Source organism: Mytilus trossulus, chromosome 7 (genome assembly GCF_036588685.1).
Source record: "Mytilus trossulus isolate FHL-02 chromosome 7, PNRI_Mtr1.1.1.hap1, whole genome shotgun sequence".
In the NCBI taxonomy this organism is placed as follows: domain Eukaryota; kingdom Metazoa; phylum Mollusca; class Bivalvia; order Mytilida; family Mytilidae; genus Mytilus; species Mytilus trossulus.
In genome coordinates this window covers 57,117,682-57,135,207 of record NC_086379.1, presented here as the reverse complement: position 1 = coordinate 57,135,207, position 17,526 = coordinate 57,117,682, and the positions used below count along the sequence as shown (strand labels likewise).

General features: G+C 31.9%; 1 protein-coding gene across 7 annotated transcripts; it reads left to right on the top strand.

Moving 5' to 3' along the window:
* Positions 1 to 468: 468 nt before the first annotated feature.
* Positions 469 to 10,189, top strand: LOC134725388 (uncharacterized). 7 transcript variants are annotated; one of them, XM_063589167.1, is made up of 4 exons: positions 469 to 679; positions 3,966 to 4,048; positions 5,685 to 5,853; positions 9,290 to 10,189. In XM_063589167.1, the coding sequence occupies exons 1-4, from the start codon at positions 584 to 586 to the stop codon at positions 9,323 to 9,325; spliced, it is 384 nt and encodes a 127-aa protein (XP_063445237.1). In that variant the 5' UTR covers positions 469 to 583; the 3' UTR covers positions 9,326 to 10,189. The 7 variants fall into 7 exon arrangements, with proteins under 7 accessions (XP_063445237.1, XP_063445240.1, XP_063445243.1 ...); XM_063589170.1 differs by having other exon boundaries at positions 7,853 to 10,189; XM_063589173.1 differs by lacking the exon at positions 9,290 to 10,189 and adding an exon at positions 8,758 to 8,888.
* Positions 10,190 to 17,526: the final 7,337 nt, after the last annotated feature.

Below are 17,526 nucleotides of genomic sequence, written 5' to 3'. Positions count from 1 at the left end.
GAAATCAAAGATTCAGCCTCTTGTAAAAAATTCTCCTCTGACTGTTTTGAACCCAGGCACTCGTCTCAGATTCCCCCATATACGGCTTTTTACCTTTGTTATATTAAGGTAAATAGGAAAAAAAGTCTGAGATAAATGCCTGTGGTGTTGAAGATGACATCCTTTTTAAAGTTCAGTGACAAGAATTTGTATAGTGTGACTGTCGCTTTGTTTGCCATAAAAAACTGACTTTACTTTACCAAACAATCAGCAAAAAAATAACGTTTCATGTGTAACAATTTTAAGGACATATGTCCTGTTTGATTTCAAGTACATTTGATTTTCGCATAAATTCTGTTCTATCTTTTTTCCGTATTCTTTTTAAAAAAAATGGTTTAATATTGCATAGCCGGATTCAGATCAAACAAACAAATTATGCTACCCAGTATTAATCAAAGTTTTAGTAGCGTTTGAAAGATAGCCATAAACAATGAAATAAGTGAGCAGCTTTTGATTGAGAATGAATTGTCGCGCATGTGCGTTTCTTTGACAACACTAGAAGCCACTTTTCGTTCTTATTTTCATTTGAGGGCAGAATAACAGAATGGCAGAATCTGCATATCATAACGAGGCATTGAGACGGCAGAGAATTATAGAAAGGAAGAGAGATGCCCAAGTGCGCCTTTTAGAGGGACCTCAGGTAACAACTATATTTATATTTGAAGGTCGCAATTCCTTTTCAAGTTTTTGGTACGGTATCGGAGCCGTTCGATCCCAAAACACAATCGCACCCTACGGCTATACGTTCGCATGACAGCGGTCGTCAACTAAATGGAAATAGGTTAATGGGTAAGCTTAAATTAGAGACATATAATATATCTCTAAATGTAAGAAATCAGTTACGTCTTACGATGTTGAGTTTATCGTATATTGCATTTACCAAGAATTTGTATAGTAAGAAGGATAGAGTAGTCCTGTTGAAATTTGAGACTTCAATTAAGTTCATTACACATATTTACAATATTGATATTAAGCTCAATTTTGTCTACTGAATGACCTTAGATCTGCCTCCAAATAACCTGACACCAACTTCCTAGCATGGGTTGTATTCTTTATTTATTTTTATATATACTTTTCCAAGTGCTAATGCTAACAGAGACAAATAATACATATGTATTTTTTGTCTTTTATGGTAATAAGACCTGTCACGACCTGGCAGGGGGATTGGGTAGGCAAAAGCTCACATTAATCTTTGCTGATACAGGCTCCAATTTGTCCTAAATAGTAAATACATCATAACTTATGGAGGTGCTCCTAATTTAAGGAGGCTCATAAGGAAACAAGTGGTTGTAAATTTTGTAATGTTCTAAATGTATACTTATCATATCTGTCTGTCTATACCATGGCTTAAATCCTTGATAACATGGATTACATTACATTAACCTCATCTCTATACATATCCAGAAATCAACGCCACAGATCTCCTGTAGTTCGTGATCGCAATACTGGTAATTTTGTACCAGTATTGTAACTTTAAAAAAAAACAAAAAACAATATATATATATATATATGGAAGTGTTTAACGACCTTGACTGGCTTTTCAGCCCTCGCACGGTCGGTTAAAAAAAAAAAAAGAAATATACCAGTATTGTAGTTGTATTGTTGACTTTAAGGTGAATATAAAAGAAAGGTGAATTTTAAGCAAAATTAGATATTGATGATCAAAAGGTGATTAAATAAACTCAAAAAGATTATAGAGGATAATTGTGAAATCAATTACAACCAGTTAAAAATAATTACTATATACTTGACAAGTTGTACAAATAAACAAAAGATTAATGTATATGTACAAAATGTACCATGATCAACTCATACTATTCAAGCAATTGTAAATTATATAAAATAATTAGTAATAATTTTGTCACATTTCTATAATTTATTTGAATTAATTTACATGTAGATTAAATAGAATAAAAGCAAGCTTATTATTATCTGAGTTATTATTCAATAAATTCAAGCAAATTATTACAATCTTAACACATTAAATTCATCATGTACATGTATGCGCATCATATATTTTTTCAGATATTTTAATACTATGAAAAGATGTATATTAATTCATAGCAATTCTACTGGTACAAATACTAATACTAGACCAGCACTTCAACAGCAGAAATGCCATCTGAAGATGAAATAGACATTTATACCAATGTATTTATCTTGGGGGACGGGGGGACTACAGAAAAAGAAAAAAAAAAACAAAATTTCTAATAAATGCACATGATCTAGAAATTGAAAAAGGTCAACATTCTGGAATTAAATTTAATCAAAGATTATATAAATTATGCTCATTGGAAGTTAAAGATGAAGTTCATTTTCTTCTTACATGTCCTACATGTTTGTCCTATTAAAGCCAGATATAATAAGAACTTCAAATAAGCTTAAAATTTAAAAATTTTGATCTGCTAAAATGTGATGAAAAATTGATATGGTTAATGTTCTCTGAAGATCATTATATACATGTATATGATTAACTATATACAATAAAATGCAACTTAAGAAAGAAATGTTCAAATTGTTGAATACTAAAATTGAATCACTTCACTTGTAATATAAATATTTTATTTATAACTTTCTTTGATGACATTCACAATGTACCATCAATATGTGTTATCAGTTAAACATACATGCAACCATTCCTTGTAAAATTGTCATGTCATAGTGTAATTTCATTATGCATATATATACATGTATGGGACACCTTTGATTAAAATTAATTACCTTTATCAAGTTTATGTATTGTTTATTTAAAAAAACACAATACTGGTACAAAACTGGAATACAATGCTGGTACAAAATTTGTATACCAGTATTGCGATCACCAACTACAGGAGATTCAACGCCACTTTGCTCATTTGAATATAATACTAATAAAATCATATACGAGTCACGGAAATTATATTGAAATGATAGGGATTTTTAAAAAAATGTCTATTTTAACTTTAATTTTAGTGATAGACAGGTTGCCGGGTCAGAAAATAAATATACACAACAATTTACACCATTTAAACGAAACATAATGACTGTCGTTGCAAAAATCAAGGTTCCTGAGCTATTTTGAAAATCAGAGGCTTTTAACATTGCAGTATAAAATACAGGCTAAAATGGCTGAAACGTCAAATTTGCAAACTTCGTGTTGAAAATTGGCTAACAAGGTCATTAGAAAAAAAAGTTGCTGGAATGAAACTTGAAACTTGGATGTCCAAAGAATAAGCAAGTCCAAACCTTGTATGTGTAGTCGTTGAACTCTAGGTTCCCACGTAATGTTAAAATGCCAATATTTTAAGAAGAATAAATTTGACCGCCTGACAACTTTACGGAAATATCAGAATGATTATAAACAAGGACTCTGTGACGGGCAACTTATAATATTTGTGTTTTAAAGATTTTAACGATATCAAGCCAGTCTAGTTCAAACTATAATCACGTGGTACAATTCTCATTTACATATTATGAATATTAATTAGCAAAAGCACTACTAATTTCTGGCTATGAAGTATTTTTCTGCCATTACTGGACATCACAAAAGTTCCAGTAGAATTTTTACGTGGTAAAAGAAAATATTTGACACCACTAAAGTGATTGTTGTTTGATGTCCTAAGCTCAAGCGGGACAGATTCTAGGTCAAGAGTGACAGATTTCCAAAAATTAAAAAAAAATGTCTTCCTATACTAGTAGTGGGCAGTTAGCAAAATTTTGAGATGAGTACAGTTTCAGTTTCTAATAAAGGGGTATGGACATATATGAATGTCATAAAATTTCACTTTATAACTTATTTAAGTTTCTGGTAGTGTTATGATACACATGTTCTCACTTTTGTATATACTATCTCTGATAGAAATGTGATTCAGTGAAAAGTGATAATGTAAGAATAAATTCATCTTTAAGTTGATTGCATGGCTTAAGCTTATTATTGAACATTGCAGAGTAATGAAATGCCAGGATATGGAGGTGCTGATATGAAAGATACAGTTTTATATTCAGGACCTGGTCATTTTGACCAAAGCAGGTTAGTATTGTTATATATTTTCGAAAGTTAAAATTCTATAAATTAAAATTTAATTATTTAGTATTGTTCTGAGCCTTTAAAGAATATGATGAAAATATTCCATTGAATGCAGAAGTAGTTTTGACCATCAAATTTGATGTACTGCTATCTCTTAGGGAACGCCAAAAAATTGTGTGTGCTTTTATTCATGTACTTACAAAATATTTTGAACTTCTTGATATTTGTAAAAATAAAATGTGGCTAGAGGTTTGTATAATGCCTGCAATGCATCTTTCTTGCATGTTTTCTTTTTGCATGCTAAAAAATTAATTTGTTTTATTTAAGCATCAAAATGATCTCCCTGCAATATTATAAAACCAATAAGTATTTGACCAATAAAGTTTGAATTTTAATAATGTAACATACTAAAGACATGTTCAGACAGCTAGCAATAATAAGTGTTTGTCTTGCCTGTGACATTTCTTATGAAGCTTTACATGGATGTTACTTTTCTGTTGTTGGAATCAAGTTTACCAAAGTGTTAAGTTTTCTGACTAGATGGCCATTTCAAAGTTAAGACCTATCATGATTTATTTATGATATATTAATGATATTTGGTATACAGCTGCATTAGAACTGTTTATTCTGCCTTTTAAACTGCATGTGTATATATGTCAGAGGCTTTACTCTTCAATCATGATTTAGCAACGTCATTTTAATATTGTTCAAATACAGTTTCCTGGACTGGTACAGTACATGTGTTTTAAAGACATTTCTACGTTGTTCAGATGCTATTTTCTGGTTCGGTGTTAATGTTAGATAAATTTAGAATCATTGCAAGGTTATTAGGTATTTATGTTGTGTTTGGGTCATTTTAGCTTGTTGTTTAGAAAGAGGCATGGCTCTGAGATTAAGGCCACATATTTTGACCTATAGTTTTTAACTTTACATATTGTGACTTGAATGTAGAGTTGTCTCATGTGAACTCATACCACATCTTATTTCTTTGTCAGTCAGACAGTGTTAATCTGACCTATCATGCTTCAGTAATCAATGCTTTCACGATTAGGTCTGTTTCTAAACTACTAACATATCCAATAGTGACCACTGACCAGTAATAAGTCAACTTTATTGAATGTTCACAATGATTGTAAGATGATTTTTTTTGTCGGAAAGTGTCTATTCATCTTCACTAGCCAAGGGTTAAGCCAAAATTTGTGATTACAATGATGTGCCATCTACCTGTATTTATAAGTCAAGCCCATATATATATGTTAAAATAGAAATGGAAGCTTGCATATGCGATAACTTCTCCTTCAATCTTATTAAAATAAGTTCTCATCACTTGCTCCTCGATTTTTTATATGTCATATAAAAAATATAAAAATGAGATTTAATGCACCATCAATTAATGAACATTACATGAAATGATAAAGTTAATCACTGATTAAAGATGGCTGTCATTTCCCCACTGTCAGTCTACCTTACAACCTGACAGACTGATTGTTTGAATGAAACATTTTTGCTGTTAGACCGATTAATTTGAATGAAAAAAAATATGCTGTCAGGCTAAGTGTTTTGAATGAAACATTTCTTCCAGATGAGTTATTTCATAATTGAAGTAACATAATTATGTTTTATTTGTTATCATTTTTAGAGAGCATACAATGGTGAAAGAACCATTAAAATATCAAGAGGGTGTGGTTTTCAAGGAAGTGGTTCATGACCCCAATTTTGTTTATAGAGTTATGGTAGATCAGGGGAATCCTCCACTGCACGTTGACCCAATTTATCGTATTATGTATCCTGGAGCTGTTGTTAAAAATGTACGTTGATCATGTTTTCATTCATGTACATTTTTTTCTCTCAAAAATTTTCAGTGGAATTGGAATTATTTTGCTTGTTTTGCATTGACCATAAACTTTTATGGAAATTTTCTGTTTCAGAATGTTTCAAAAACAATCGACAATGATTAATTATATTTACCATTATACCTTACCATGCTTACTAGCTAAATGTAATTTTTCACGCATACTATCATTGTCATGGTTATTTAATTGATTTGCACATATTACCAGGACACAAAAAAAAACATGGTTTGAAGTCTGCAAGCTATATATGTGTGTGTGTCTAGGTATAGGTTGAAAAAGTGAATTCAGTATGATTTTAATTTTTTTAAGAGAATTAAAAGATTTTAAATACAACAGCCAAAAGAGAATTGAAGCACTTCACATACATATATAAACATACATTTTATCCTGGATTCATCTTTGATCTCACAGCATGCCAAGTTTTTGCTTGACATGATTCTTAGATATGCCTTTCAATGAGTGGTCTATTATTGTTTTAGGGTGTTTTTTCTCTTTATTTTTTTTGCTTGTTTTTTCTTTTTTGCTTGCTGAGAAGCTTATATACTACTGCTAGTGCAAATATAGATAGAAAAAAACCATTTTGTTATATGATATTCATTTCTGCATAACAATTGTTTCAATTAATCTTATTTTTTATTAGTATCAAAGTTAAACTCTACACTAGTTAGAAACATGACAAAAACTGTTAATCAAACTTACATACTACTACAACTTTGTTTATTCTCCTTCCAATTTTGGTAGAATCTAAAAAGAGGGGGGGGGGGGGGAGAAATCTGCCTAAATTTTGTTCAAAATTGATATACATGTACTACATGCATTTCCTTTTTATGACTTTTAAAAGAACCCCAAGACCAGTAAGAAAGAAGAACATCTCTTGAGGTGATCTCAAATATTTCATCTTCACGGTTGTAATAGCACACTGGTGGGATATACATATTTCATTTATATTGTTTTATTTTTGCTTTTCATGAGGTTGAAATTTGAATATTGAGTGTTTGGTTAAACTTCTTTTGAACTTTGCACTGTTATTTAAGTGTTATACAATTTATAAAAAGATTAAATAAAGGGAAAGCTTGAATATTATTTTCCTTCTTTAATCATGACAGTTTGTGAAGAAATGGGGCATGTCAATTTGTCATGAACTAATGAAAATTAAGAATTCAAGTCATGAATCTTTTTCAATTGACAATATCTGAGATTCTTGTGGATTTGGTAGTAAAATATATGTAGCAAAAATTAAGATGCAAGTTAATGGGGTGTTGTTTCTAGGCCAATCTCATGTTCACAATGTGAGAGTTTAAAAGAAGTTTTCTGACATGGTGTTTGTACGAGTGCGTTAGTTGGTTGTAATATTTATATATATATATAGAAAGTTTAGTTACAAGTCTTTAACTCATTGATAATTTCTTTCTTCTGGTAATGTTAAGTGATTACTAAATTTCTAACTGCTACAAGATCTAGTCCACTTACAATGTTACTAATAAGAGCTGGCTCTAGTTTTTACAAATATAAGTATTAATTTACATTCTAGATTTAATCTTTTATTTAACAATTGCTAAACTTGATATATAGCTTGCACCCTTTGAAAAATGTATAATTGTGCAATTTGGAAATTTCAGGACAAATATTAAGAAATTCAGACTTCATGAGGATGGTTTTAATATTCGATATCGCAATCGTGTTAATCATGCACCTCACTGTGATTTGGCATACAAAGTCATTTATCCACACAAAGAAAATACAACATACACAAGCGATGAAAATAGGAACAATCGTAGGATGAACCTCATGTCTGATAAATATGACATTGTCAAAACTGTCAATGGCGAATTCCCTCATAATCATGTAACGGAATCGGTGGACTAGATCTTGTATAAATACTTGTATTGTAGTTTATGTGGTGTGGGATGTAATTTTTAAAAGACCAATAACAACAACAACCTGATTTTTTCAGAGAAGTCTTACAACCAAATGATCACTTGACCAAGGCGAATAAACCAGCAAAGAAACATCAATTGAAAACTCCTAAACCTTTACCAGATTCAATAAGGAATATTGATAGAGATAACGTCTTTAAAATATTGCATCCATATGACTTTCACTAATGCATTTATCTGTTCAATTATGTAACTGTATTAAGATCAGTAAATAAGAATTAGTCATATTTTTTTAAGGGAAAAAAGGGGGGATATTTTATATGTGTTAGCACCTGTCATAACTTTCACAGATTGTTAAATTAAAGTTTGACCTTTGCACTTTTCAGTTCAGTGGTATCGGTTAACACTATTGTATGTCAATCAAATTGTCTATGCCTTAATATATTATTCATTTGTTCAAATTTACAATTCTAATAAAAATGCATGGTGCTAAGTAGAAGAATCATGTAAAATAATAGCTAGATTAGAAAATACTATTTTTAAAAGTTCAATAGAAGTCAGTTGTTCATTAGATGTCTTGCCTTACTCACAGTTTCCAGTTAAGAATTTTGTTATTCACATAATGTGATTTATGAGTAAAACCATATACTTTACTCGTTGGCTGTCATATTACTTGTATTTTTATTAATTTTTTTATCTATCTGCTTTTATATATATCTTTATTTTTTATAAATGTAAGTATATTTCCTAGTCAATTTTGCCGTTACAGTATTAATGTATTACTAATTTCTAAGGTATTAATATGCATATAATGTAATTTTACTATCATAGTTTTTTGGATGTCCCTTTCACAATGGTTGACACTGTGATGACTGTACCTGTTCCATTGGACTTTTGGTAGCATTTAGAGTAGAGTTATCTCCCTTAGATGCATGGTTAGTGGGTGGTGAATTTATAGAAATAAAACTTATTTCACTTGCAGATCAATTAATGGCGGAGTCCAAAGAATATATCATAGGAGAATTGACAACAATCCAGAAGATAAAGTCCATCCCCTCATCCATCCTAAGGAACGTCCACCAAAACATACTCAACTACCTCCTAGAAAACCACACCTGAAAGTCTGAAGTGTTTCATTTTTATTTTAATGATGTATTTTGAGAGAGAAATATTGCTACTTACTTCATATATTTTGATGTGTTCACCTAAATTTATATCTGATAGATTTTTTGTAAGATTACCAACATTAGTTTTCATAGAAACTGTATCATTTAGGATACAAATATAACCAAGACTATAGCATTCTGAGAAGTAGTTTTCATGCAGTCATTGTTTGTTTAGGATTTTGTTTGAACTATATTCAGCGTCATCATGAAATTCTTTTAAACTTATGTCATATTTCTCTCTTTAAAATATTAGAAAACAAGACGTTGGTCAAAACAATATAAATAAATATTGCTGTATCTATACAGATTGTGATAAGGGTTATATTCATTGTGAAATCTAAATTCTAGGAGCACTTACAACTGGTTAGGAACAAGACGAGATAGAAAACAATTTGATCACAGTAGAAATGGTCCTGTTGTTGCTAGTTCTTGGTATGGTTTGAGGAGTGAGCTGAATGGAATAGGACAGTGTACACCATTGAGTGGAAAGGGACATCCAGTCACATTTAGTGATCTACAACAAATACGTTATATTACACCTAGGCCGTAATTACTTAAAATTTCGTTAAAATTAAATGAGACATATGGTTTTAGGATTATTTTTCTATTGTTGCACTGTTTTTTAATCAAGAGTTATATTTTATTATCATCAGTATTATAAATGTTTGATGCAATAATTGTTTTACTCATGTAATGTTATGCTGTGCACCAAGTATTTTTGTTTATGTCTTAGATATTTATTGTATGATTATATGTTACCAAGCTATTTTTCTGCTGAAATAATCAGAATTGTTGATGGGTAAGAAGATGTCAGTATTATTAAAGAATCTCTTTTTAGTGTCCACACTGGGTTTAAAATTCACGATTGATTTTGTCACAATATAGTATAGGGATTTTAGGAAATCTAAAAAGCAAAAGACTCTTATTTATAACAGGTCATTCAATTCATTTTCAGTTTGGTCTGATTTTGAATTTAAATTCTTATTCTCTGTGAAATTTTGAAATTTGGACTTAAACAAAAACAATTTTCCTCATCGGTTAATATTCTGATTTTGAATTGTATTAAATTTGTCTTTTAAAAAAGCTTTTCAACAGGACTTGGATGTTTATTTTTTCTAAGAAACATATATCTTTGTGTGAATCTTGTTATTGTTTTCAAGATATCTTTATTTGTTATTTCTTGCTCAATGTTTATACATACACTTTATAGCATATTGTGATATTTGCTTAATAAAATATGAAAAATTCTTTTGAAATATCTGGGGTTTTTTTTCAGTATGACCATTGACAAGGACTAAGAATGATCAGTGACAATTGTTTCTGTCATTTTCTGTAAGTCATACTTAATTTAAAGTTATTCTTTGATGGTCAATTAATTAACAGTCACAAGGGAAGTTTGATTTTGTAAAATATTAATTGGCTGGGTTGCAGCTATAAAACCAGATTGGGCTGATCTTTGAAAAAAAAATGATCCCCAGTACTCATATAGGAACATTGACCACATAATATTTGAAATATAAGGGTTTTAGTTATACATGGATATGATTTCTGGACCTTTTCTTTGTGACCTTTTGCCAACTGTAAAGTAAGTTGTAAGCGAATATAAAGATTAGAGATGATGGCAATGGTCCAACAAAATTATCTGTTGTCAAGTTGATGGATTTGAAGTTTACAGAGGTTTTTTTTAAAAAAAAAATCTTTTGAGTCTTGTAAAGTTACTTAATTTTAAATGTCTGTGGATGGTTGGCTTATTGACACATTTCTCAATAGTCTACAATGAATTTTAAATTAATAGTGTCAGTGGTTTGGATTGGAAGATCTTATAGGTCTCTATAATTAATTGAAGACAGTCCAAAATAACAGGCCAAAAAATATATGCAATTTCATATTTATTTGAAATTTAGAAGGATATCTCTAAAATTTGAACTTCTAGACTAGAAAGATTAAATGCCCATATACACGAATAAGTTTAATTTTATTGTCTTGCATGCAATAAAAGTGGCACTTGGCAAGCCGTTATGACCCTAAATGATAAAGGTACAACAATTCAAACCAAAAAACTAATTGTCTGATTTGTAAATGAAATAATTAAAAAAAAGTACGATACAATACAATAAAAGACAACTTGACTTGGAGTCTGGCACTTACAGAAGGTGGTGGGGTCAAACTTGTAAGATGGCACCCATCATATGCCAGTGGTTCAACAGCACAACAACAAACTAACTACAAAATTCCAGAACAATAATTAAAAAAAAAGATAAAGGGGAACAAATGACAACTCAATTACAGGCTCCTGACAAGGGAATGGCACATATAGAATGTGGCCAGCCCATTAAATAACCTGATATACTGCTTTATAATTTCAAAAGGTAGAAAACCTAGATGTTTCATACCTTGTATGCAGATAATTTTATTCCTGGACCAATTTTCATAGATGACTATATCTTTAGAATATGTGTTCCTTGCAAGGTTTACATGTCCATCAGAAAGGGTTCAGTTGAACTAATTTTTATTGTCCATTGGTCAATTATGTTGGGTTTTTTTGTTTGGGGGGGGGGGGGGGTCTATTTTTCATTACTATAAACCAATATAGGACTTATCTTTGTGTGAAATGATAGTAAGATGTATGTTAATTTTGATTTATTTATTTTGTTTATCGTGACATCACTTTCAAGGTCATTGAACGATGTTAAGTGTCAATTTCTCGGATACTATAAGCAAAAGGTCCTCTGATTGGTAATGGGATTATTGTTAGGTCTACATGGACTTCTGTCAGATTTAAACTGATTTTGAGTTTTTTAAGAGTTCATTGGTCAATTTCTTGTCCAAAGTTCATTTTTCAATGTAAGAACTAAAAATAGTGTGTTGACCGAAACATCTGTGCAGTGATGTTGGGTATTCTTCAATTTTAAGCGAGCTTAGCCATATGCACTTGTTAAAAAGAGCAGAGGATCACAGAACAGAGTTTTAAAAACTATGGAGTTTCCAAAAACAGTAAAACTCAGTTTGAAATTAAGAAGTCCGATTCCGATGTCAGAATATAGGTAACAAATTAAGCTAAGCAAAATGGCAAATATTAAATACCATTGACCTAGCATTATTGGCACCTTACTCCATCTTGTTGGTCCCAAAGGAAAATGCATGACTTAGTCTCGCCAGTTTCTTGAGATAAAGCTCTGAGTTCACAGACGACAAAATAGTCGCAGAGGAATAACCTCGAATTTATAATCAACTAGTAACCAATGATCAGTGCAATATTCAACTGCTCATTTGGCTTTTAACTATTTGATTTGGGTGCCACTAAATATAAAAAAAAATATCTAGTATTGTTGTTTGTACTTCGGAGTATATTTCATTCAGAAACGTCATTGAAATTTTAGAAAGAAATATCTGTTATAGATTTTGTTCGTAGAGTAAAAGTGGGTTTCTTTAAGCTTATCAATCCTCTCCTTTTATATTATTTTGTGGAGTTATCAGTTAAGGCACAAAGAGGGGGGCTATACCAAATGGACATTCAGACTCATATATAAGTCGAAAAAAAAGACTGACAATGCAATGGCAACAAAAGAAACACACAAAAAGACAAACATTACTACACAAAACACAACATAGAAAACTAAAAAGTGAGCAATGCAAAGTCCACTAAAAAAACAAGGGTTATCTGATGTGTCCCGGAGAGATAAGATGGTCCTGCTCTGCATGTGTCATCCATCGTGTTGCTCATCTAAGTTCACACCCTGTATATATTTACAATTCAAAGTGTAAAGAGTACATACCAAAAAAATCAGTTTAGAAAAACACTAAACTCAGTAATACCGGTAGATGACGGTATTTAACTTGTTTCAATCCCTTTCCATTTTGCGGGTGAAATTTATGTTATCAAAAAACACATTTGAAGACACGCCTTTTATCTTGCCAAAGTATTATAACATTTGCCTATAGTCTACACTTAACACAAATATTAAACATTCCAAATAAAAGAATAATTGAAGAAGTCGGTTAAGCTTTGTTTCAATAAAAAGAATGACTAACGTTGATAGAAAAATCTTATGGAGGGAGGGATAAACCGTACTTTGCAAACAAATAACTCTGATTCAAACAAAACATTTTCTGAAACATACGCTTACAAAACGCTATATATAAACGACGAGTTCTCAACAAAAAATCGGCATTCCAATGGTAATAAAATTTGCTCCTTTTCTTGTCGACATGTTTTTTTTTCTTCATTTGAGTCTATCTTCATTTAGATGCTTTTTAGGAGGAATAAGTAAATAATGTTCCCTCACTATGGAACTAAAAGTTTTCTGACTATGTTAAACGCATGCATTCCATCAAATTTGAAAAAAATGGTACAACAGTAACAGTTAAGTTAGCAACATACATTGACTAACGTCTCGAACAATGAGGTTCAGTTGAGAAAAAAACTTTACGACGAAAAAGATGAGTTCAATTTCCCGACTGTGAACTGTCCATTTCTATGCAGCAACATTCCATCAGCGCCTGCATATGGAGTATATATATGGAGCACAGTTGCTGCGATATGCCAAGTCATGCATTTCCCATCATTATTTCCTTGACAGGTGTGTGCTGCTCAGTCATCATGACGAAGCTATTAAACATAGAGTTTGCAGTGAGGAGTTGAAGTCATCCCTTCGAAAAATTTACAGACGCCATCACAAGTTGGTTGACCGTTATGGAATATATAGATGTAGGAAGATGTGGTGTGAGGGCCAATGAGACAACTCTCCATCCAAATGACAATTTATAAAAGTAAACCATTATATGTTTCACAGATGATGTCTGAATAATCCTCGTTACGTAACCCCGTCCTCCTTTCCCCCGAAAGTGAATTAGAATTATCACCGGGTTTTACTTAAATGAGCAACGCGACGGGTGACAGCATGTGGAGTAGGATCTAGGACCCAGATCGCTTGCGACCACCCCCTTTTTTAGTGGCGTTCGTGTTGCTGTCTCAATATTTTTTGTGTGCTGTTGTTTGTCCGGCTTTTTGAAGTGTCTTTTGTTTTGTCTTCCTAGGAACGTACATATATTGTTTGATATACTGTTCCGAGGTCTTCCTTTTCCTTCTTGGCAGTGATTATTTTGTCGGCTGCTGCAAAATAGTCTATTAGGTGCTATTTTACCGGCTCCGGCAAAATAACGATTTTCATATAGGGTCATTGTCATTTTGCCGGTCTTTGTATTTTTTAGACTTTATGAAATCAAATGTTTATTTAAACTAAAGTATGCGGTTGATGACATTTTGTTGGTAGAGGAGGATCATCGGTAGAAACCCGCCATGAAATTGTTTCAAATCCATGTCCACACAAACTAGTAAATATAAAATTAATAAAGGGGAAATACCGCAGGTATTGTACAGACAATGCATGCATGGACATCTATCGACAGCACTTTAATCTATGAACGTTAAATATAACAGATATGGTTATATTTATAATAAAGATTGTGACTTAGTTTTGTTAAACTTTGCCCAGTAGTTTCAGAGGAGAAGATTTTTGAAAAGATTACAAAAATTTACGATTTTGTTTTGTTAAAAAAGACTATAAAGGGCAATATCTCCTTCAGGGATCAACTGACCATTATGGTCATGTTGACATATTTGTCGATCTTACTTTGCTGAAAATTATTGCAACCCAACAACCAGTTGTCCCACTCATAAGATCTGGACTTGATAAACAATTTCACCTCAGTCAGAGTTGTTCTAATTGCTTTGGATTGAGAGTTAAAAGCCAAAATCTACATTTCCCCCCTATGTTCTATTTTTAGCCATGGCAACCATCTTGGTTGGTTGACTGGCTCACCGCACACATGTTTTGAACTAGATACCCAAATGATGATTGTGGCCAAGTTTGGTTAAATTTGGCCCAGCAGTTTCAAAGGAGAAGATTTTTGTAAAAGTTACAATGACGACCGGCAACGCTGGTGTTATATAGCCATTCTTCCCCAATGCCAGTTTTCCCCCGGGGGAAAGACTGACATGAGCCAATGTTTCCCCTGTAGAAATTTTGGATCATGGTCATTCTTCCCCTTGGTATAAATTTCACTATATGTATATGCAAGTCTGGAAAGTAAACCGAACTGTGTTAAAATTAGACTTATTCATATACAAATTATGGTTTGTTGTTAGTTTTCATTAACACAAGTCTGTTTACACATTTATCAGTCTGTCTACATGTTTATCAGTCTGTCTACATGTGTATCAGTCTGTCTATAGGTCAACTTGTCTGTCTTTCTGTTCACCAGTCTTTCCATGTGTCCCCTAGTCTTTCTACATTATTAATTATTAATTATCTATAGATATTAGAAGATGTAGTATGAGTGCCAATGAGACAACTCTCCATCCAAGTATCAATTTAAAAACCATTGTAGTTCAAGGTAAGGCCTTTAACATGGAGCCTTAGCTCACACCGACAGCAAAGTATAAAGGGCCCATAAAATTACTATTTTTGTTGGTCAATGATACCAAGGGTTCACACAAGAGAATGGATGTATACGTAATTACCACATCAGAATGTGCTTCACGTGTATAATATAACAGGTATATATCTATTAATGCATATCAAATGTATAATATTGAGCTTTTGTAATATTAAACTAATACAAAAAAGTTACTTTTTTTTCTAAATTCTAGCTGACATCTCCAATGTTATATTACAAGGCAGAAAATAAAGCTTCTCACGCTACTAAAGGGAGAATTGGCCTGGTCCTGTTCCCCCCATACGCTGAGAGGAAAAAGAGGGATCATGTCAATTTTGCAGGGGATTAAAACAATTTTCCAGGGGATTAAAAAGGCTCACTTGGCCCTCTGGGCCAGGTGGGCTAAAACCTAGATATTAAATAAATAACTCTCCTAATGCTCAGATTGGTTGTCATCGTGCAACACAGTTAATAACACCACATAGGAAAAACATATAACTCCTTTTGTCATAAGACACTGTCAAATATCCAAACATGCTATCCACACTTGTAATATTACAAATATATTGTTTCGAATCTAATAAGTTAACAATTTTCACCTTTGAGCATATATCTTTGAAATAATTTAAATATAATGAATTCGAAATGTGACCCCCAAAAAAGTATAAGTGATGATAAAATTGAGAATAGAAACGGGGAATGAGTTAAAGAGACAAAAAAAACGACCATAGAACAGACAACAGTAGAAGGTCGCCAATAGGCCTTCAATGCAGCGAGAAATTCTCGCACCCTTTAACCTTTATGAGCCTTTATGACTAAAAACCGTTTGTAGTAGTAATGAAATGGACCGTCTTGATATGTTTGGAATCTCTTGAATTATATATTGATTTGTATGCTCATATTTGATTTGGAGATGATTTCTAATCTTTGATTGTGTAAACAAACTATCCACACCGATGTGTGTCTGTAACAAAAAATTTGTTCCGGCGTGACATTTGTTCCGCCGGGACTTATTTCATAGAAAATATGTTCCCTCAGAACTTATATCACAGAAAATAAGTTCCATCCCTGTACAATTTGTTCCGGAACAAATTTTTGAACCAAATGTGAAATAAGTTCCGGAACAATTTAAATATCATAGCTCTATAAATTTTGTTCCAATATAAACTGTTTAAAAAAAGTCAAATATATTCTTGTTATAAAAGTTTAAAACTTTGGAATTATCAAATTAGGTCGGCATATCTGTTGTTAGTAGACAATATGATTAAAACAAAAAATGCACAATGAAGATTAACAACGGTGATAAATAATTCAAACACCGTGACTATTTAATTTTCTAGAAATTCTGATACAAATTAACAAATATGTTTAATCGTAATATTCATATATAAAAGATTGGCGTTTAGTAGACATTTTGGCTCTTTTGGGTTTGCGTTGGACAGGAGTTGAGGTTTCAACTTGGCCTGATTCTAGAACATCTATCCTGTCATGATCAACAGATGTGTTGACAACAGACGTATTAGACAATGTTGACAAATTAAAGTATGTGTTCAGAGATTCCTCTGATGACATGTCATCAGTTAACACAAAATTGGCCTGGCCTGATGGAACATCAGCATCGGAATCTGAATAGTTCACATGGTGGACCTCTACTTCAGTGACAAGTGATTTGTTCATGATGGCACTATCATTAACAAGGTTTACATTTGTTATATTTATAAATTTACTGTTCACAAATTTTTGATTTTTTTTTAAATACAACGGGCTTTTCTACCTCAGGCATAGATTAGCTGAGCCGTATTTGGCAAAACTTTTAGGAATTTTGATTCTCAATGCTCCCCAACTTCGTACTTTATTTGGCCTTTTTAACTTTTTTGGATTCGAGCGTCACTGATGAGTCTTTTGTAGACGAAACGCGGCGTCTAGCGTATATACTAAATTTAGTCCTGGTATCTATGATGAGTTTATTTGTAACACTTAAAAAGCATTTTGAGGTTGCTTAATGTTGCTCTTAATTTATAAACTAAAAGGATATATAGTTATCACCATAAAAATCTGAACTAATAGTCTGACATGTAAAATCGCGGCAAAACTATATCTATAATTCGCTTTGCAGGCTCTGGTACTTAAGAATAGCACTAAGAAGG

Coding starts and splice junctions, on each gene's coding strand:
- LOC134725388 (XM_063589166.1), top strand. CDS start 584: ATGGCAGAATCTGCATATCATAACGAGGCATTGAGACGGCAGAGAATT. Junction 680..3,965: donor GCCTTTTAGAGGGACCTCAG/GTAACAACTATA, acceptor TGAACATTGCAG/AGTAATGAAATGCCAGGATA. Junction 4,049..7,517: donor GGTCATTTTGACCAAAGCAG/GTTAGTATTGTT, acceptor TGGAAATTTCAG/GACAAATATTAAGAAATTCA.